Source organism: Gymnoscopelus microlampas (assembly GCF_963454915.1).
Source record: "Gymnoscopelus microlampas genome assembly, chromosome: 21".
Classification (NCBI taxonomy): domain Eukaryota; kingdom Metazoa; phylum Chordata; class Actinopteri; order Myctophiformes; family Myctophidae; genus Gymnoscopelus; species Gymnoscopelus microlampas.
The window spans coordinates 23,087,165-23,108,544 of NC_139958.1; the positions used below are offsets into that span (position 1 = coordinate 23,087,165).

The following is a 21,380-nucleotide window of genomic DNA, read 5'->3' on the forward strand; positions in this document are numbered from 1 at the left end:
TCTGCTTTTTTCACAAATTTTGCCTCTTTCTTACCTCCGTGAAATTAGCACCCCACCCCATATGAAGAAAACATGAATAAAAATGGTGATTCTCTAGTGCTGGATTTGTGCTACATTTGTTACTATTACTTTTGATGCAGTAATGGTCTTTTTCATTTTTTAGTAGGTATTATAAAAAGGTCTTAAAAGTCCTTCAATTGTCACTTCACTGTCATCTGGGACCCCCCCCCCCCCCCCCCCCTCAAAAAAAAAGAAAAAAAGAAAATCATGTGAAAATCATGTAGGGGGGGTCCCGACCCACAGGTTGAGAACCACTGGCCTAGGCTGTGTTGCGTGTTTGGGATTGTTTTGATGGGAGGACGCAGCCATCTTGGTTCCAGACTGGCCAACGTCGTTCAGCAGGAGGACGGACGACGTGAAGCAGCCAGTTAACAGTTAACAATAACAACCTTATCACAGTCGGCTAAATTAATGTCATAAACGATGCGTGTCGCTGCCTGGTAACGATAGCACGTTTTTTACACACTGGATTCGGACGTCTTTATGAATGGATATACGTTTTGCTCGGCGTGGTTCGTAGAGCCACATCGGACGACGTGCGGCGCGGTGCAGCAGACCTCGGTATTTGTTTTTTATTTCCTAAGTAGAGGAGTTACTATGAATGGAGGATAAATGTTTCCGAAGGCTGACAGCAGCAGTTTCGTCCTCCTCTCTCTTCTCTTCGTCCTCACGTTGACGGACCCACCACGGACAGGTACTTAATTATGTCTGTACATAACGGACTAACACTTCCCTATAATATGTATGCAACTGCAAGAGAGATTATTTACACGTAAGAGCAGCAGCTGCAGGCGAGGCCCGTTCATTAAAGCCTCGGTGCTCAAGTTGTTGTTATGCCCGCGTGCAGTGATGCCAGATCAGTACCAGTCAGGTATATCAATTCGATAGTGGTCAGAGTTGAGCCCCAGTGTGAGATGCAGTACTATGCATCTGCAATCCATGCTCCAATTTTAACTGTGTATTCACCTGAAATCAATTCTCCAAATTGAGACATGTGCATCTGAAATCCATGCTCCAATTTTAGATGCATGCATCTGATATCCACCATGCTCCAATTTTAGATGTATGCATCTGAAATCCAATGCTCCGAATTGAGATGTATGCATCTGAAATTTATGCTCCGAGTTGACATAATATGCATCTGAAATCCATGCTCCACAAATTGAGATGCAATCCATGTCCAAATTTGATATATTATGAAATCCATGCTTCAATTTAAGATGTTATATCTATGCTCCAATTTGAGATATATACATCTGAAATACATGCCTCGTAGACCAGTGCTTGTCAACCTAAGCATTAGGCCCCATACATCATCATCATCATCATCATCATCATCTCTGAAACCCCCTGGGACTCCAATATACAATGTAAAATCATCTGTGTAAATGTAATTCTGAGAGAGCATAGAAATGGGTTCCAATTGTACACTCTGAGTTACAGACCGTTAAGGGCTCATTTGTTTCCTAACAATCAAATAATCTAGCTGTAGACCCTGGAACCCTTGGGGGACCCCGGACCCTACGCTGAGAACCAGTGTCGTACACAGTATATACAATGTTATCTAAGGTGACTATTCTCGTCTAATCTAATGACGCAATTCTCGTCGTGTGGCAGCCACTAACATCCCCCCTATGCACAGCGCTTTGATTTCTAGCCAGTTGCATTCTCTCTTCTATGTTTTCAGTGAAATGTTTCCTTGAACCAAACAATGGACTTAATTGAGATCTTGTAATGTGCCCATTGAAAAAGATGGATTACCTGGCTGGGGCTCAAATGCATGCATAGCATTTCCTGTCTAGACAAACAAGATTATAATGTACATTTAGGCCTACATCATTAGGCTATTAATGGACACATTAAGTTAAACCTTACTCCCAAATGCTACCCACTTTGAGTCATTGTACCAAATTGTTTGGCTTGGTCCAGATTGTCCAGAAGAAGACATATGCCCTGTATAGGGGGATTCTACATGCATCATCATGACTATATGGAGGCTTGTCACCAGGGCAATATGCTCTTTAGTGTATTCTATACTTGTATACAGAATGCAGTCAGCACTAATACATTACCCCTTTGAACCGGGTCATGTGATTTATACAGTGATGTAAGGATTGTTGAGAACACCAGGCATAAATCAAGTTCATTTTGCTGGGGTGAATGGATAACCTCTTAGTGGATTTAGGCCTATCCCAGGCTTAACCAACATAATACATTTTAGTTGCTGAGATGAGAGTATATTGCTTGGCTGAACACGACCTGTTGTGTGGCCTGTGTTTTGAAACCCCACTGCATGGTGTTTGGACACTGCTCTGGCTTTCAGAGTAAAGCAACTTCTAGTGTTAGAACATTTTGTTGATCATCCGACAGTCACAACAGTGTGGGAATTAAAAACAAGCCACATTTAAAATGTCCTTTCCTGTCACAAATTACAATTGCTAATTTTGTACTCTGGTGGTTGCAGGCAGTGTTCAATATTTGTTATGTAATTTATTGGTGATTTAAATGATGCACTTATTCCATGTGCAACCGTCAAATAATGTCTTAACCTAAACCTAATGTCTAAAACACCATTTTAATTCCTAAACTTGACCTAATGTCTATAGCAAAACCATTTAAACCTTATACCCAAACTTAACTATCTCCAAACTAGGCTACCTAAAATGAACCATGTCTAATATACTATACTATATCTAACCATAACCTAATTTAAAAATGTAAAAAGTTCTCTGGTTTGTTGTAGTATTCAGTGTTTTATTGCCTGGTACTGTGAGTCAAAATGTGTGCCCCATTTTTGTTTGGAACAGACCTGTGCAGAGGCTCACAAGCACAAATTATTATTTATCAATTTATAAATGAATGGGTATGCCATTTGATTTTAATGTTGACATTTGAAAATTATGTAAAAGGTTTTGTTGGCCTGGCAGTGCTGCCATGTCTGTACAAATTGTAGGGGAAACATTGGTATTTCTCCAACTGGGAATCAGACCTTATAGGTCATTGCTATTCTCATCAATTCACGGTTTCTAGGTCTGCTCTGCCCCGGGTCTGGCTGTTCAGGCAATGCCTCTTGGCATGGTCCTGTCAGTAAAAAACAAAACTACCCTACTACCACTATGATATTGCAATCTATGTGAGGTATCTTCAAGGATATGGGTTGTGTGCGCAATCTGCGCATCTACACGTTTGAGCAGAATCCAACTGATAAACAGGAGATTAAGCTGTCTTAGTGTGTCTAAATAAGGGCTCCTGTGTTGGATTTAACTCCTTTATGGTACAGTGACTCCAAACTGTCTAGTGCAGTCAAGGGCTGCATATCGGTTATCTTTTTTCGATTAATCAAATAATGTAGTGCAAAAAGGAGCAATCTCATGGAGCAATTTCATGAAGCATTCATATAAGGATTGTTCAATTCACATAGCCATGTTTTTCTTGATTTTAATAATGTATTGGACAAGTCTAACCAATGACTGGGTGGAGTACCTGTATTTGCAGTTAAAATGAGGGACAATGGGGCTACCTTTTCAGCAGTGTCACCCATGTTCCATATCTTAAAGATGCAGTGCCATAGTTTTGAGCCTTTTCTGGTTTTCACGTGTCTACAAAGTTAACATTACTCTAATAGACCTCCAGGTGTTGTTATAATGTGCAAATTTGCCTTCCCTGTGTACTTTTGGTTTCTTCCTGAAAGCTGAAAGCCTCCGAGTCAAAATGCCCATTGGAAATACCCTGTTTTGATGACATCACAATAACAGGGGACGGCCTACCACAACTCACTTAACATTGTGGGGTGTGGCTAACTCAGATAGAATACCACCCACCTGACAACCACGCATACATAATGACCTGGTGGGTGTGGCCACATAAAAACGTAATTTTAGCCATTTCTGTACACTTTTTGGGGAAAATGATTTCTCCTAGTATAATCGTAATACCTGATCATAATTTTTTTAGGCGGAAAATAAATCCTGGCACTGCATCTTTAAGAAGCTTGTGAGGCTTTGCTCCATGTGTGGGTCAACACATGGAGCAAAGGTTTCTGCTAGGGTCGTTAGCAGTGGTGTTTGGTACACAGATGGAACAACAATCACAGTCTTGAAATAGTTTAAACCTATTTTCTAAGGGAAGTCTATTGGGCCTTCTGTCTAAGCAAAGGCATTGAAATAATTGTAATCTATTTTCTAAGTGAACTACTAGGCCTTTCCGTCTAAGCAGTAAGCAAGGACATTATCGAAGGAGTGGGTGGTCCAGCTAAGGCAAAGGTAAACATTACCAGTTACCACCTGTATCCCTTGAACACATGGTTTAACTACTTGAGGCCTAGCGTACCTATTCTGGGGGCAACATTTGCCAAAAATGGCAGATCCACAAGCTCACAAGGCGTCGCGACGGGTTGTGAGCTTGTAGATCAGCTATTTTCAGCTAAGCTATTTAATGTGCCCATGGGACTACGGTCAACTAAGTATAGGGCCCATGGGAATACAATCAACTAAGTATACTATACTCCCTACGTAGAACAGTGACAACATTCCAGAGACACATTCATTGTATTAGGATTGAATCTCTTGACACTCAATAACTTGGTCAGTAGCACAGTCTAGCAAAATCCTCCACTCATATCACACCTTCAATTCGACACAGGTTGTATGTATCGTTAAACAAGAAAGAAATGACTTGAAGTCATATTCTACCAGGTGCTGTGTGTGTGTGTGTGTGTGTGTGTGTGTGTGTGTGTGTGTGTGTGTGTGTGTGTGTGTGTGTGTGTGTGTGTGTGTTTTCATAGACCTGATTACTTGTTTTTCGGATTGCTTGTTTCTCTCGCCAAACCTGGCAACATTGAATCTGCGACGCTAAACGCTATAATGTTTTTTATATAAGTGGTGGCAACATTTTTTGACACCACACGGGTCTTCCCAACAATAGCGAAGATTGAAGTCAGTGTGAACATGGCCAAATAATAACTTAATAGCCAAACTAGGTCTAATGAAGCACGCTAGCATTTAGGCTAACCCTCCTGCCTGAGGCTGCAGTAAAACTTGCACTGTCTGCAGCAACTGTTGCAGTGTGAATGAGGGGAGCGGAGCGGAGCACGGTTACTGCGGGGGACGGGCCGTCTCCCCATTCGTGTCGCCATTGGCTTAAAGGAGTGAAGGACAGCCAGGACAGCCAATGACACTTAGGTGTCACTTAGGTGTCGGACTATGTCCCAGCCTGTCTGTAGACCCGGCGCTCTTCGAGCACCTGGTAATAATCTAGAAAGGGGACCCATTGAAAACAGGGTAGTTCATCCTATTCTTTCTATCTATTTGTTTCAGGTCCACGGCTAACTCTGGCAAGATTATTGTCAGGTAAGCAGTATACTATCCTTGCAGTTAGTGTCCATTGAAAATCTATATGTATAAAGTACAATTTACAATTCCGTCTAGTGTCGGTAATGTACCCTACATACTCGTCCCCTCCGTTAGAACAGTTGTTGGTAACAGCTTTTAGCTTGTTTTTTCAGCTTTTTTGCAATGGTCACACAGTTTATTTAGTGAGATAAACCGTCAAATGGTATTCATTGAAGCAGCTGTGATTGTTCTACCATCTCTGTATTGTTTCATTTGGGCCCCCAGCCACAAGAACTCCCTGTCCATGGTTTGAAATGAGGCAATGTTAAATCCACTGTTTAAAAGAGAAAATAAGTAATTAGGATAATGAAATATTTTTTATAATTACCATATTATTCATATTGACATTATTATGTCACTGAATAATAACTTTGATTCAGCAGTTCTCTCTTGCTTTGAGTTTCAAACGTGCGTTTGTTGGCCATCTGTAGTAAAACATTTGCTCCACTGGAGCACCTAATTAATTGATTGATTGAATACTTTATTAGACATAAATGCAAACAGCAGGAGGTACAGTCCTACAGGTACATTTAGGCTAAAAGGATAACACAAAATAGTCCGAGGGACTTGTTTCCATTGTGGTCCTATGTATTCAATTAATCAACATAGCATAACAATAACACAAAAATACATAACATCAACAAATATAAAACACTTTATGTACACAGGAGAAAAAGGGAGATTTGTTTTTTATATCGGCAGTGAATGCCACCTCCTTTCTATGGGAAAAATGAGTTTACCTCCCCTTGTGGTCTCCAATTAAAATGTTAATGTTGATATAATTATCAGACTGTACTAGTTGAGTGGTTAGATAGGCCGTCTGGGAATCGGAAGTTCACCGGTCCGTCTCCTGGCCCACCCATGCCCTATGTGTCGGAAGTGTCCCTGAGCAAGACACTTAACCCCTAACTGCTCCCCGGGTGCTAAATCAATGGCAGCCACTTCTCCGAATAGTAAGGACAGGTTTATGCAGAAAAAAATGTATGTACACAGTATACATATGTGCAAAACTACTGTACTAGCAAACACCCCAACAACTAAAGGGGACGCAATTATTATTATTTATATTAGATGTACAAACCATCATGACTTATATACCAGATCACTTATCACGTGAGGCTTGACAGTGACATTTGTGATTCAGTGGCATGTCTTATGTTAATCACACATGACACGGAGATGACCCACTTAACACAGACTCTGCCTTTCTAAGGGATACAAACAAAAACAAATACCCTATAAGGGGCATATTGGTCGTCCATTATTGGTCTATGGCTAGCAAAGCCCTGTTGCTATTGTAGCTCAACAGAAGTCATTTGTCAGAGATCTGCATAGCCTAGATGTGCTTGTTTTCTTTTAATGATTATCTTTTCATTGTTGTACCACAGCCTGGTTTTGGTGGTTGGGAACATTGTACATGACAACACAACCATATTCTCCTTTGCCCTTATTCAGGCATCTGCAGGATTCTTATTTCTGGTTGCTTTCTGTAGGGGTAAAGTATAATCATGTAAGAAAGTCTACAGTGTAGAGTGTGGTCTACACCAACATCCTATGTTGTGTTTCAGGGCGGCGCTGCAACCCTGGGGAGTTTGCCTGCCGCAGTGGGACGATGCAATGTATCCCAATGTCCTGGAAGTGTGATGGCTGGACAATGTGTGAGGACAAGAGTGATGAGATGGACTGTCCCCGTGAGTATTAACACATTTTAAGCCATTGTAATGTACACTTATGGATTGATTGATCCCTTCATTCATTCCTTCTTTCCGTCTTTAATTCATTTATTCATTCATTCATTGAATGATTGATTGAATGATCCCAGAGGGTTACATTCCAAGTGATATGGCTTCCAATATGAAATATACGGAAACCATGACGATCACTTTGGAGACCATTAGAGAATGCTGGTTATATTTTAGTTACTTTTATTTGTCTATTTATAACTGTGATTCCCTTTATTCGCTATACTGTTACCATAGTGAATCAAATGAGTCATCGGCATAATATGTCTAGACACTCAAATGTATTAAATCTGAGGTGTTCTCTCCCTGATTTAATGTATTTATTGGTGGTCCATTTGAGGTGAGCTTAGATATTGCACTGGTGTGCTGGTGATGGAAATCCTAGTGTTTCTCTATCTTAACCCGTTAAAATGAATGTCATAAGACGTTTAATGGGTTAAACCCAGTGAGAACTTATCCCTGGATCTGTGACCATATAATGGGAATTGAGAGGATTGAGCACACCATGTGACCTCCATACAGCAGCAGCTCGGCAATGTTGCGCCTAATTTATGTACATTGTTCCATTACCATGTCGCTTGCCAAAAAAAAAAGAAAAAATAGCAGATCTACGAGCTCACAACGTGTCACTACACACCGCGCTGCGAGCTTGTACATTTGCTATTTTGAACATTTTTTGAAAAATCTTTAAAATGTTGAATAATTTTGAATTATGAAAAAGTTTGAGAACTACTGATTTAGAAGGTGTATAGAATCGGCCTCTGGTCTTAATGGGTTAATTGTTTTGGACGCAAACAGATGGCTGCCTTGAACCCCATTGATTACATAAAGGAAATAATTTCCGAACCTTGGAAACACCATTCAAAAACAGACAAGACGTACTTTCAATATAACTTTAAAGCCTCACCTTTACACAAAACTCAGCCAAAGTGCATCGATTATTTCCTTTACACTATTTTGTTTTATTCGGCAAAAAGCTAACCTAATGGAGACGAGGGCGAGCAAGAAGGACGACCCTCCCACCGACTTGGTCGCTATCGTCAAACTGATAGAGGAACTCAAAATAACCCCCACCCTCGAATTTAGGATGTCTATTGCATCACTCGAAGCAAAAAAACAGTATACACTGATGGATGAGAGTAGGATATGGTTCCGCTTTATTCTTCCTCATATCTATGGCGTCTTCCTTTTTTTTGTTGTTTATGAGAGGATACAGATGGATGGTTTTGGTTATTACTTAGTAGATGGGAGAAAATGCACAGCATGGGTTTTTTTATGAGTTGCTGTTAGTGGGAAATTACTACTCCTGAAGATACAAGTGATATATTTTAATTTTTTGATTGTTTTGCCAAGACAGTTGGTAACAAATTAATAATTTCAATAATCTAAAACAGGGCTTGGTAGGAGGGCTGCATGATTCTTGCTAAAATTGTAATCCCTAAGAATTGAGACACGATTCTCTCACACAATTCTTATTTTTTCAGTAAATTGTATTGCACTCTTACAATAGACGTGAATTTAAAAAATGCTTAACTTACAGTATATCAAAGTGCTTGATTTACATGTACATTAACGGTATATGAAAGTGCTCGACTTAAACTTAAGCTTCTTATAACACAAATATTCAAGTTTCTTTTCCTATCATCACTTAATCAAAGTGATTAACTTAAATGCTGCTGAACATTAAAAAAAAACAGTTTCAGCTTTAAAATAAATAATGAAAATAAACTTAGCACCCAGTCATGTGCTCCTTTCACAGTATAAGCATAATTTCACTTTCGCCCTTGCCACGGGGATTGTCGCTAATTTCTTTAGCATGAAAAGTTTCTGTCACGCGCTCTTTATCATATGTTGTCCAAGTAAGTTAGTAGCCTTGGGAACCAAGGGTTCCCGATCCACGTGGCCCATAGGACAGCAGCCCATCTCCTGTTTCTGTAGTGTGAGGCAGCTTGTTGTAAAAGTACATCCCTCAGCCACGATATACAAGTACATCCCCTGGACATGACGCTCGGCTAGTCTGTTGCAGGGACTCCAAATCCAACCCTTGATGCTGAGTGCCAAGTAGGCATTGGGTACCATTTTTAGTCTTTTAGTCTTTGGTATGACTCTGCTGGGGATTGACCCCCTGACCTCCAAAACTCAGGGTGAACACACTGACCACAAGGCCACTGAGCTGAGCACTGCTCGCAAATTATGACTCCTTGTAAATCCACACTGGAAAGTGCTCTTTTGTCAGTATAAGCACATTTTCACTTTCGCCCTCGCCACAGGGATTAACGCTCATTTATTTTGCCTGAAAAGTTTCTGTCATACGCTCTTTGTCATAGTCTGTCCAAGTAGGCTAATGTTAATCGGTTTCTGCCTCCTTTGACACGTGCAGAAACAGATCTAACAGATCTGTTAGATTTAAGACAATGCACATAGACTTGAATGAGGTGAATATTGTACTGTGCACATATAGTATGACTGACGAGGAGAAACGAGAGGGTAGCCAGCACCATCCAGTACATTCTATGATAATATACTCCTACTGTCTACTAGCCATTTGCCTGTAGAGCTGTTTAGTTTGGGGAAATGCTCTCCTGAAAATGAAATACTTTTACATTTATAATTTAATTTCTCAGCATGCCCACTTAATTTTTCACTTCTCAACCTATTCTTTCACAGCTATGAAGGAGGAGAGGGTTCGCTTTGGCAATGGCTATGACCCAGTTGAAGATGTCATTGGTGTGGCTCAGCCTGTGCGCTTTAACAGTAAGAATTTCACCAAAACATTCTCCTATTGTTCATTTTAGTTCACAAACATTACAGTGTACTGTTGAGGTTTGCTTGAGGTTCCCTTGAAAGTATTATATTGTCGCTGTCAGGCAACTTTACCCATATCTCATCTTGGTTTTTTTCTTTCATAAATGAATGCCCTATTTTATATCATATGACAGTGTCGCACACCATTAGTGAAAATAGCCGAGAATGTATTGTATATTGGCTGTATTCGCTATTTTGAAAGCCTTGTAATGACATGCCCAAAATGGAGTCTGTCTGTGGGTTTTATTAATATTTAACCAATGAAAAGTATTTTGAAAAAAAAGAGTTTGAAAAAAAATATACGTAACTACAGTGGGTCCTTTGGAACACAGGTTATTTTTTCCATTCCCTAAAAAGTAACAGTTTTGGACATACAAGGTTTCCGCCCGACAGCGCAGATATATATTATTTTTCACCCCATTCTGATTCAGCAGAATGCAAACACATCTTCCTTCTCTTTACAGAAAAGTGTCCCAGTGGGTGGCACCACTACGAGAAGACAGCCAGCTGCTACAAGGTGTACCTGAGGAAGGAGGACTACTGGCAGGCTGTGGATACTTGTCAGAAAGTCAACGGCTCACTGGCTACCTTTGTTACCAATGAGGAGTTGCAGTTCATCTTGAAGATAGAGGTGGACTTTGATGATAAGGTCTGCGAGCGCAGAGACCAGTGCAAGTAAGTCTTGATTTATGGTTTTATCTGCATAATCCATCGATGTCAATATGTGGTAAAGTTTAATAAAAGAGATTATTTGAATAAATCATATGCCACAGGCTAGGACAACATGGGTTGGCAAATCTCCAATGGAGCTCATTAAACCCCTCCTCATAGACTAGAAGATAGTGATTGATTCCCTGTGATTTAACACAGGAAACCAGCTAAATTGTTTTTGGTAAACGTAGCAGTTTCTGTTAACACAAACGGTGAGATAACTGTTATATAACGGTCTCACATTGACAATCATCAGTGCTGAGCCACACTGCATGAACATGGCACAAAATGTCTGACACTGTCAGAACTCTGTTGTAGCCTACAAGAGCGTTGATAGGCTTGTAGATGGCCATCCTTCACCCTCTCCATAATACGGATGCTAGTAGGATTAAAGTTGTTAAAGGAGTGCAATAGCAAATATGCAGATGGTTGTGGGGGGGTATGGGGGTTTAAGTGATGTGTTTACGTGATGATTTCTAACATGATGTTCTGTTTTTAGGTTTTGGGTTGGCTACCAATACGTGATCACCAATCAGAACCACTCCCTTGAGGGTCGCTGGGAGGTTGCATATAAAGGTATTTCAAGACAAGGTCATTCTAGTCACTCAAACCAGTAGCCTCACTCCTCAGGCATTATATCCTTAGGACAATGTTTCTCAAAGTCGGTCCTTGAAGGGGTTCAAGATAGCCGGACACTCAGCCTGAATTTTCATTTAGTTTCACTCCATTATTCAGTCTGAAAGCCCTCTCAGTGCAGCCGTTTTCTGTGATGGGGGCGTGGCCAAAGTCGGACTCTTTAGCGATTGATTCATACTGGATTAACCCAATCCTGATTGGGCGGGCCGCGGTTTAGAGTTTCAACCGAGAAAACCCCGCCTTTTACAGTGTCACCAGACCCTGAATGGGAGGCTAGCGATTTCAGGGGCTGGAGCCAGGCTAGGTTCAATAGGGTCCCAAGCTAAATTTGTCAATATAGAATCAAAATCAGTTTAACCACCTTAAACCTACATATATACTTTGGCTATTTGAAAAAAGACAAGATCTACAAGCTCACAACATTTTGTGAGCTTGTCTGAATGGGGGTCTGCGGCCATAAATGCATACAGTAATTCCTCCCTAGTTTTAATTGGTATATTGTTCATGTTATTGTTTCTGGATATTGCAGTGTACTGATTTGATGTCACTGGTTTTGTGTGCCTGTCAGTGTGTTGTCAGTTTGCCAGTAGTTGCTGGAGATGAAAGATGATACTGGTTTACATTATAGATGTGGTAATATCTGATGGGTACATTAGCTCGATTGCTTCATATTTGGCATTGTGTGGTAGTGTAATACTATAATAATAATCATATTATTATTTGTAAATATAATGCTTATTTTGTTTGTTATCCTTTTCTTAAAAGGGCCAATGCAGGTGTTCCTGCCACCCGAGGGCCTTCCTAAATTTGGGGAGGCATCCCCTACACAGGACACTGTCTTCTGTGCCCAGCTCCAGCGTTTCCAGATCAAAAACATGAACGAGCGTGGCCTGCACAGTTGGCATGCTGAGAACTGCCACAAGAAGTTCCCCTTTCTTTGCAAGAGGAGTATGTGTTTTGTCCTTCAAGTCAAACCTCAGAGGCCATTTTTCTAGACTTAAGCCTAAATTGCGCCTAATTTATGCTGCTCCTAAATAGCAGACATACGTTGTCTATTTTCGATGAATCAGGCTTTATACTTAGTTGAGTGTTGCCCACCAGAAATGCCCAATCTCTCGACTCGACACCCTGTGAGTTTGTTGATCAGCTATTTCCAGTGCGCAACCAAGTGTAACTCGGGCTCGAGTGGGCTTTATGTTTCTTCATAGTTCTTTTGTCTTAAACTTGACATTTATTTCTCTAACAGGGCAAACATGTGTGGACATTAAAGACAATGTCGTAAAGGAGGGCTATTACTACACCCCGAAGGGTGATGACCCATGCCTGAGCTGCACGTGTCATGATGGCGAGCCAGAGATGTGTGTGGCAGCGCTGTGTGAGCGGCCGCAGGGCTGCCAGCACTTCCGCAAGGACCCCAAGGAATGCTGCAAGTTCACCTGTCTAGACCCAGGTACTTCCACAGCTTAAAACTGTATTTCACATTAGTGACAGTTAGGGCTGCACCTATCGGTTAATAACAATAACCTACCTGGCCTGGTGTAGACCTGTGCCACAAGGTGGAGCTCCTCACAAATGAATATTTCATTCATTAACAATTCTGGCAATATTCTGTTATATTTTTGTTTCTTCATGCCATTATTCACTGATATTTGAGAATGTTTGAGAATTAGTGAATGTAGTTTGAGAATGTAGTTCAGTACTTCTACATTATTACTACATTCTTCTTTTATCTGTGCATTGACCCCTAACAAAATGTATTTAGGTAAACTGCACATTTATGTTAAAGAAACTGACATAAATTAACAGAAATGCAGTTAAAAGGTGACTAATGCTAAAGCCTTGTTTTATGATGCCTGCCTTCACCTCTGAACGTTTACAGTTCAAAAGAGGGCACAGAGGCTTAAGAAATACAGATTTATTTGCAAATGTAAACCATGAAAATATGACACTTCATTCCCACACATTTCTTACATATTTAATATGAATTCTGTCCTTCTTTTGCGTTTTTAGCATACTTTGTGTATATTTGCTATTGTTTGTTTTAATATGTTATTTATATTTTCCTGCAATTTGTGGGTAGCATGTACAAACAATAATTTCACCCACTCTTTTTCTTTTTTACACCTGTAAACTTGATGTGAAATTATTTGCTTGATAATGAATTGAAAATGCTGTCAACCTGTTCCACAGAAACTAACGAAAATGTTTTCATGCATTCATGGACCAAATAAAATGAATGATTATGAAGAATCTGAAATCTACTGATTCGGTTACCATAGGATATTTTTTATAATTTCTGTAAATGCCGTAGGCATCTGAATTAAGTCTGTATTTTTTGTGTGTGTGTGTCTTTTCTCTTCTCTAGATGGAAACAGTTTGTTTGACTCCATGGCTAGTGGGATGAGGCTGATTGTCAGCTGTATTTCCTCCTTCCTCATCCTGTCTCTGCTGCTGTTCATGGTGCACAGGCTCCGCCAGCGGAGACGTGAACGCATTGAAACGCTCATCGGAGGAAACTGTGAGCATAGAGTCTATTGCACATATTCTCATAGGACTTTATGATTATGAAATTTTACTTGACGATTTATTGTCACACAAATAATTTAATTGTGTTTTTGGCATTGGACATATTTAATCATTTTATACTTTAAAACATTTTTAATAATAGCAGAAATAGCTGATCTATAAGCTTACAACACGTCATGAAATGATGCGTTGTAAGCTTAGATCTGCTATTTCTGCTTATTTTTTATATGGGAAAATACTTTCAACATGGAAACGATTATGCAAAAATAATTGCGATTATCTGAAATAATTGTGATTCAACGATTATGTAATAACTGTGACAGGCGTAGACTCACACAAACATCATATTTAAATGACATGTAATAAGAGATTTCAGTCTGTCAGCAGCTGTTTATGTAAACACCTCATTCCTCATTCAAGTTCAACATATGCTGCGACTGGTCATAACAAACACCACAAGTTTGATACTGTTTGCTTTCTCATCATATAATCACCTTTTTTCCTGCACCTCTCCTGTCAAATGGAGCAAAAAAATCTATAAAACCCCAATAGCCGAACGGTTAGAGCGCACGCCACATGGGCGTAAAATACATCATTCAACATGCTTTATTCCTGGCCGGCCAGTTTGTTTGCTGTGTGTTATTCCCTTGCTCTCTGTCCTGCTTTCCTGTCTCTCTCTCTCTCTCTGTCAAAATAAAGAAGAAATGTTACAAAGAAATTATCTTTAATGATGATGCTTGTATACTAGAGATGCGCGGATCGCGGTTTTAGCCGCGGTTCCCGCAGTTAACCGCGGTTTGGGTGGATTCGGGTCAATCAAATATGATTATTAATTAATATCGGATAAACCGCGGGTGAAATATTGCGGTAAATAAATGAATGACATCTAGTATATCTATCCATAAAATAGCTAAATCTCTGCGTGCTTGTGTGAGTGTGTAGATGCGATCACAAAATGCATTGATTTAGCCCAGGGGTTTTCAACCGGTGGTCCGCGGACCACTGGTGGTCCGCGGAGGTATTGCAGGTGGTCCCTGGCCAAAAAAAAAACTAAATAAATGAATGACATCTAGTATATCTATCCATAAAATAGCTAAATCTCTGCGTGCTTGTGTCTGTGTGAGTGTGTAGATGCGATCACAAAATGCATTGATTTAGCCCAGGGGTTTTCAACCGGTGGTCCGCGGAGGTATTGCAGGTGGTCCCTGGCCAAAAAAAAAACTTTTTTTCAAAAACTTTTTTTTTTTTTTACTTTTAATAACTTACAGGAGTTCTTACTGTATTGTGTGTGTGTGTGTAATATGAAATGTGAGCTTACCATAATCACAGTAATCCTTAATCATTTTCCATCATATTCAAACAAAATCGCTGAATTTTATTAGATATTATATTGATATTATAGCTATTTTCTCCAGCTTCCTGTGGTACATGAACCCCCCACCACTATTGTGTGGGGTGGGTCTATGATGGACCTGCCACGCACAATAGTGGTGGTCCCCAGGTTGCTTTTAGTCAGGATGGTGGTCCTTGGGTTGAAATCAGTTGAAAACCCCTGATTTAGCCTATGGAATGTTGGTGGCTCGGTGCGTCTTTTTTCTTTTTTTTAAACCGGTGCTGCTCTGCTGCGCTGGCAGCAGAGCAGTGCGCTCTGTATGTTGGATGCCTGTATGTTGGATGCCGCACTGTTCATCGCAGCAGAGCAGTGCGCTCTGTATGTTCAGCGCAGCGCCGGTTTAAAAAAGAGAGAAAAAAAAGCACCGACATTCCATAGGCTAAATCAATGCATTTTGTGATCGCATCGCACAACTAATACTAAAACTAACAGGGAATACCAGAAAATAATAATATTTTGACATACGGGAAAAACGGTTGGTGCGGATATTTAAATTGGATAATATAATTATTGCGGTTGGATAACGGGCGGATAATTAATTTGTACATGCGGATTCGGGTGACGTGAGAGGCCATCCGCACATCTCTATTGTATACAGATTCTTGTAAATATCTTGTCCTTCAGCATTGCTGCAGTGTTAATTTTGACAGCAAATTCTGATTTAGTCTTTTGAATAACATACCCTTTAGTTTTAGTCCTATTTTAATCATCTGACATTGTTTAGTCTTAGTCTTATTCAACAAAATGAACACTGCATTGCTGTAACTAAGCTCATCTGCTGTGCCTTTTTCATCTGCTCTCATTCCTCAGTGCATCATTTCAACCTTGGAAGACGAGTCCCAGGCTTTGACTACGGCCCGGATGCATTTGGCACCGGCCTCACTCCACTGCACCTGTCCGACGATGGAGAAGGGGGCGCTTTTCATTTCCAAGAGCCTCCACCGCCATACGCAGCCTATAAATACCCAGACATCCAACACCCTGATGACCCCCCTCCTCCGTATGAAGCCTCCATTAACCCAGACAGCCTCCTCTATGTGGACCTGGGTAGGCCCCACATTGCTGTTTAACCACTACTTTACACTTTACCACTATTTTACACTTGGGCTATTCGAAGATCGCCATTCTACAATCTCACAACGCTCTGTGAGCTTGTAGATCAGCTATCTTAACAATTGTGAAGATTTTTAAGAAATCTTGAAAAATTGTGAAACATGTTGATGAAAAATACACCAGGGTTAATGTGACTAAACAAAGTAGTATTATTTACAAATATGAAAAGTACACAAGTAAGTATTCTTGTGGGTGTGGATTCTCAGGGCATACAATAGAGCTGGGTGATACATTGCGACATGTTGCTGTATAAAAGTATAAAATTAAGTTTAAGTGATTAGAACCAAAAAGACAACACGATATCCCAAATCCCTGATGATATGTTTCACAATATTGATAGTGTTGTATCAAACCTTGAAACCTTGTATCTCCTTATTTCAGCTGTGTTCATAAATGAATGTCTTACTTTGTCATACAAGAGTCGATCGACCAATTAAAAGTATTAATGAGCATAAGAGCCTATGACTAAATAATAACTACATTGAATCCATTGGAACTCAGGTTGTTTTTCCTCGGCCCTAGAATCGATAGCCATTTAGCTATCGCTGATAACCTTTCCTCTCTTGGCTCTCTCAGGGCGTAATGGACTGCCCATGGTGCCAAGCCAGATGATTGCCATGGTGGACGGGATCCAGGTAGCCAACCCAGTCGCCACTGGCCCTGTGACAGCCTCTGTGCCATCTTGTCAAGAGCGCGAGGATTCGATCGACAGTAGCACCCTACTGGTGGGACCCGATACCCCCACCGGTGGGCCCCCCCACCCCGCCGACTCCACGCCTGCAGACTGCAGTAGCAGCTCCTCCCTCAGCACTGTGGTATAGGAACTGTGGATGGGCAGGAGAAAAAGGATCTGCATTCTGAACTTAACCTGCTGGATAAGGCTGGGGCCTGGGTAAAGATTTGGGCAATGGGTTGACTGCAAACAAGATGATTTTTATACAGTTTGTACAGATCATGTTAGCAGAAAGGAATAGCTTTGTCCCTTAGCTGTCCAATCAAGTATCTGTACTTTACCTACAGTACTGACCAGTTGGCCTTGGAGACATGGTGAGAGTGAGTCAGAACAAGACAGTTTTTTCTGCCTGGTGGTAGAGACGACATAGTAATCTGAGGGAGCGTAAAAGACTATTTCTGTACAAAGAAGTCTAACACTACGAGGGGCAAGACTGCACATTTGCTTCTAGTTTCCATTGGACAAAGCTTTTGAAATGTCTGCGATTCAGACTCATGTTCAAGATCGAGATGCCCTGATCATGTAAATACCCCTCCAGGTCTGTGCCTGTTGATTTTGTTGTACTTGTTTGTCGGGTTCCAACACAAGGTAATAATGAAAGCGCAACAGTCACACCAGCATTTGTTCCTTGTGCTTTTTGTCTGCATCATACCACTGTTGAAAAGAACGACTCCCTGTTACATCATGTAGGCCTACTCATTAGCCCTCCGTGCTGCAGTGTGTCTGAGATCAGGATTTCTACGCCCCGAATAAAGTACTTTTTTCTCTCACTTTCTTATCAGTGTGATACATCAAGCCGCCTTCGGGGTTTATAGCACGCATTTGCAGTGGGGACAAAGGTTTTGTAGTTTTGAGACTTAAAGCAAGAGGTTTGTTAAACTTGCACACATGAGGTACAGTTATTGGTCCAAGCTTACTTTTCAACAGTGTTTCTTTTTTGCTGAAACATTGCATTATGATTTTAAGTATGTTGCTGAACTTGGGAAAAAATACCCAACCCCCCCCCCCCAAATGGTCAATGTTTGTATTCCTTTGAAGATAATTTGACTTTCTTTTTTGGGGCTTTTTATGCCTTTATTGATAGGATAGTAGGTGGACAGGAAATGGGAAGAGAGATGCAGCAAAGGCCGTCGTGATTGGGACTCGAACTGGTGACGCACTGTCAGGCTACTTTGGAGCCTAGGTGCTTGTACCGCTATGCCATAATTTGTCTTTTAGGCTGTAAACTTCATTGCTTGTTGTGGGAAATGAATATAGGCTGTGAACTCTGAGCAAAAGCGATTAGGGATTTCTGTCCGTTGTAATTTAGTTTGACCCACATTTTAGAAAAGGGATTGTATCCCATTATGACATTTGAAATAACCACTTACACAGTATAACTGTTCCACTCAATGAGTAATATGCAGTTAGTCTACCTTTTGTTATTTTACATTGCAAGTCTTTACATAACAGCCTTCTTTAATATTTCAACATTAGATGTTTGAGATGCGCACCCCTTCATTATGTTTTCTTTGATTTCTTTTTTCGGGGGGTGTATGCCTTTACTAACATTGCTCAACACATTTTACCTATTTTACAACTGTAACTGAAAATGAAGTGAGGATAATATTTTATTTGGATGCTGCCCCTTAATCTATGATGCATTGTTTGTGTGTATGATGGTATATTTGTCATCTCAGTTACTTGGGTAGTGTATGTGGTGAAGAGTACTATACTGGATATTGTCTCTTATTTAGCTGTATACCATTTATGTTTGGTGTTGATGGGTCATTTTTCATGGAAATGACCTATCACCAAATATGTCTTTAAATTATATTTATAAACAAAATTAGACTCCATTACGACAATCAGATATGATTCACTCAACAGGTGGAATAAAGTTTTAAGGAGTTTAAGACCCTGTTCAGCTTTGCAGTTATACTTGTTCACCTGTCGGCCACATAATGGGAAAGGATTTATTGACTGGTCTGTAAAAGCAAAGCACAAATGTTCGTCACCCTGCTGTCAAATGTATACTGACCCTCTTGTCAGGGTGCACACTGAAGCAGCACTTGCGTAATTTCTGTGGAAACCTTAGTTAACCACTTGAACCCTAGCGTCCCTATTCACATTCAGCGAAAATAGCAAGTCCACAAGGTCACAACGTGTTGTGAGCTTGTAGAACGCCTATTTTCAGCAAAGAGATTTGTTCACTGTCAGGCAAAAACCTTGTATCTCATATTTAAACTTTTTATGTTTTGTTTTCACATCAATGTATGTCCTACTTTGAGGTTCATGCAAAAGTAGTGAATAGCTGCAAGCTCAATGCGTCGCGTCACGACCCATCGTGAGCTTCTGAAGATTATTTTGGCTATTTCTGAATAATGTTCCATTTCCTGAACAGTTTTGGATACAAGGGTACCACTCGACAGTGACGAGGTTTATGTGGTTAAATTGATCACCACCAGCATTGAAATGGCTTATTTACCTTGAGAAAAGCAAAGCAGCACGGTGTGCTTGTGAGCAAATCCCCAATGTTCGTTAAACTCTGGGAGTGTAAGAATTGACCTGTAAATTCACACTCGAGTTAAACTAACTGCTGTGCTTGACAGTGTTCTTTTCCCATGTTTGAATGTACTACTGTATGTACCATTATTATTTTTTACATTGTGTGTTGGTCGTCAGAATTATTTTATATTTTTGGCATAGACAATCCATTGTGGATTACCCAAGGAAATCAGGTCTTGGTTTCATGAATTGTTACGTAATGTGTGCATGTGTGTATGGGAGCTGGTGTACTGGTGTGGATTGTGTTTTTTGGATCAAGTTACTTTTTTTTCCTTTTTTTACAACATGGTTTTGGACCTATGGTGCATGTTTTTATCTTTGGGCATGCTGAGGGATTTATTTTTATTTTAATTAAAAATAATTCATCTAGGTTCAGGAGTAGCTCTCAAATACTTGCCTTTAGTGTAATAACTCATTTGCATTGAAAACCCCATTCACAACCCAAACTGCAGCACTTACACTTAAGTTTTATCATAAACTATGGTGGTGCAACGTCTACTTTTGTTTTTATGTATAATACAACAAATGATACATGTGATTGTTGTTTATTTCATAGCTTTTAAATTGTACAATGCTTTGTTCGCAGGGGGGGGCTTGTATTTTTCTGAGGTAGATGTACATCTAATCAAATGCCAAATAAATTTGACCATGGACAACATCTGTGTCAGTGGGAATGGAACATACATTGGTATCATATTGACATTTTGGCTGTGTGGGCTAAGGCCTTCATTTGTACACACAAACTCACCAAGCTTTTTTTTACCCTAAAGCATCCCTTTTCCAGACATGTCATAATTGGGTAATATTCTGGGAAAATAGCAGATCTGCAAGCTTACAACGCTCAGTAATGTGACACATTTGTGAGCTTGTAGAGTGGCAATTTTCGGTATAGAGATTTGAGGGGAAAAAGGAAGGGGCCAAGTATAGATCCAAAGGGGACCGCGGTCAACAAAGTATACAGTGTTTAAGTGGCTAAGTATGTTGAAACCTACATGGATTAGTGTCAAGTGTCTGAGCCATTTGACTTAAAGGAAATCGCTCGGTCTTAAGTGACCAATGTGGGAAATCCCCAACAGTGACCAGTGTGACCCCCATAGAGAGAAAATTACCTTCCTGGAAGTTATTAGATGAGTTTAAAAAATGCTGGATATACCTTACAATGACTCATGACATATTAACTCTAACAGAGATAGTGATACCCTTTTGGAGGCTATTGTTCCGCAATAAAGCTTCTTTGTCCGTGCAGGCCGCGTAGTGACGTAGTGACTATCACATCATTCATTGTAGACAAGCAACACTAATGCTTAGTAATGGTCACTTACAGCATGGAGTGACCATTTATCTTTGAATTTATATTTTTGTAGTGTGTTGTTTAGAAGTTTTAATTTAATGCAACTCATCACTTGGTAAAGACTGCTTTTCAAATATGTACATTGGTTGTCCTATGTAAGGGAGCTAGATGAGTTTTTAATATCTTGTCCATTCCGTAATGTAGGCCTATATTATATTATACGTTGTGTTAATTAGGCCTTTTCTAATTTAACGACTTGGACATCCACCCTTCCCCATGAGCTGAATGGGTTAGTAGCACTTGTCACTGGACATCTGTGATGGGGGGTGTGGGCTAGGGTGCTCTCCCTCTCCTTGTATCAATGAGCCTGTTGAACAGAAAAGATCACTATACAGGCAATGACACACTTCACTGATCATTCCAGAAGAAGAAG

At 40.3% G+C, this 21,380-nt stretch overlaps 1 protein-coding gene across 2 annotated transcripts; it reads left to right on the forward strand.

Moving 5' to 3' along the window:
- The first annotated feature begins 366 nt into the window (after positions 1–366).
- On the forward strand, positions 367–20,335 carry dgcr2 (DiGeorge syndrome critical region gene 2). Of its 2 annotated transcripts, XM_084047919.1 has the most exons (11): positions 367–754; positions 5,376–5,408; positions 7,019–7,141; positions 9,860–9,946; positions 10,462–10,672; positions 11,208–11,284; positions 12,110–12,292; positions 12,591–12,794; positions 13,710–13,862; positions 16,074–16,310; positions 16,953–20,335. In XM_084047919.1, exons 1-11 carry the CDS (start codon positions 673–675, stop codon positions 17,195–17,197), a joined length of 1,635 nt encoding a protein of 544 aa, XP_083904045.1. In that variant the 5' UTR covers positions 367–672; the 3' UTR covers positions 17,198–20,335. The 2 variants fall into 2 exon arrangements, with proteins under 2 accessions (XP_083904045.1, XP_083904046.1); XM_084047920.1 differs by lacking the exon at positions 5,376–5,408.
- Positions 20,336–21,380: the final 1,045 nt, after the last annotated feature.

What these genes read in the sequence shown, in the direction of transcription:
- dgcr2 (XM_084047919.1), top strand. Translation starts at nt 673, where the DNA reads ATGTTTCCGAAGGCTGACAGCAGCAGTTTCGTCCTCCTCTCTCTTCTC. An exon ending in TCTGGCAAGATTATTGTCAG is followed by an intron (nt 5,409 to 7,018) that starts GTAAGCAGTATA and finishes GTTGTGTTTCAG; the next exon opens with GGCGGCGCTGCAACCCTGGG. An exon ending in TCAGCCTGTGCGCTTTAACA is followed by an intron (nt 9,947 to 10,461) that starts GTAAGAATTTCA and finishes TTCTCTTTACAG; the next exon opens with AAAAGTGTCCCAGTGGGTGG.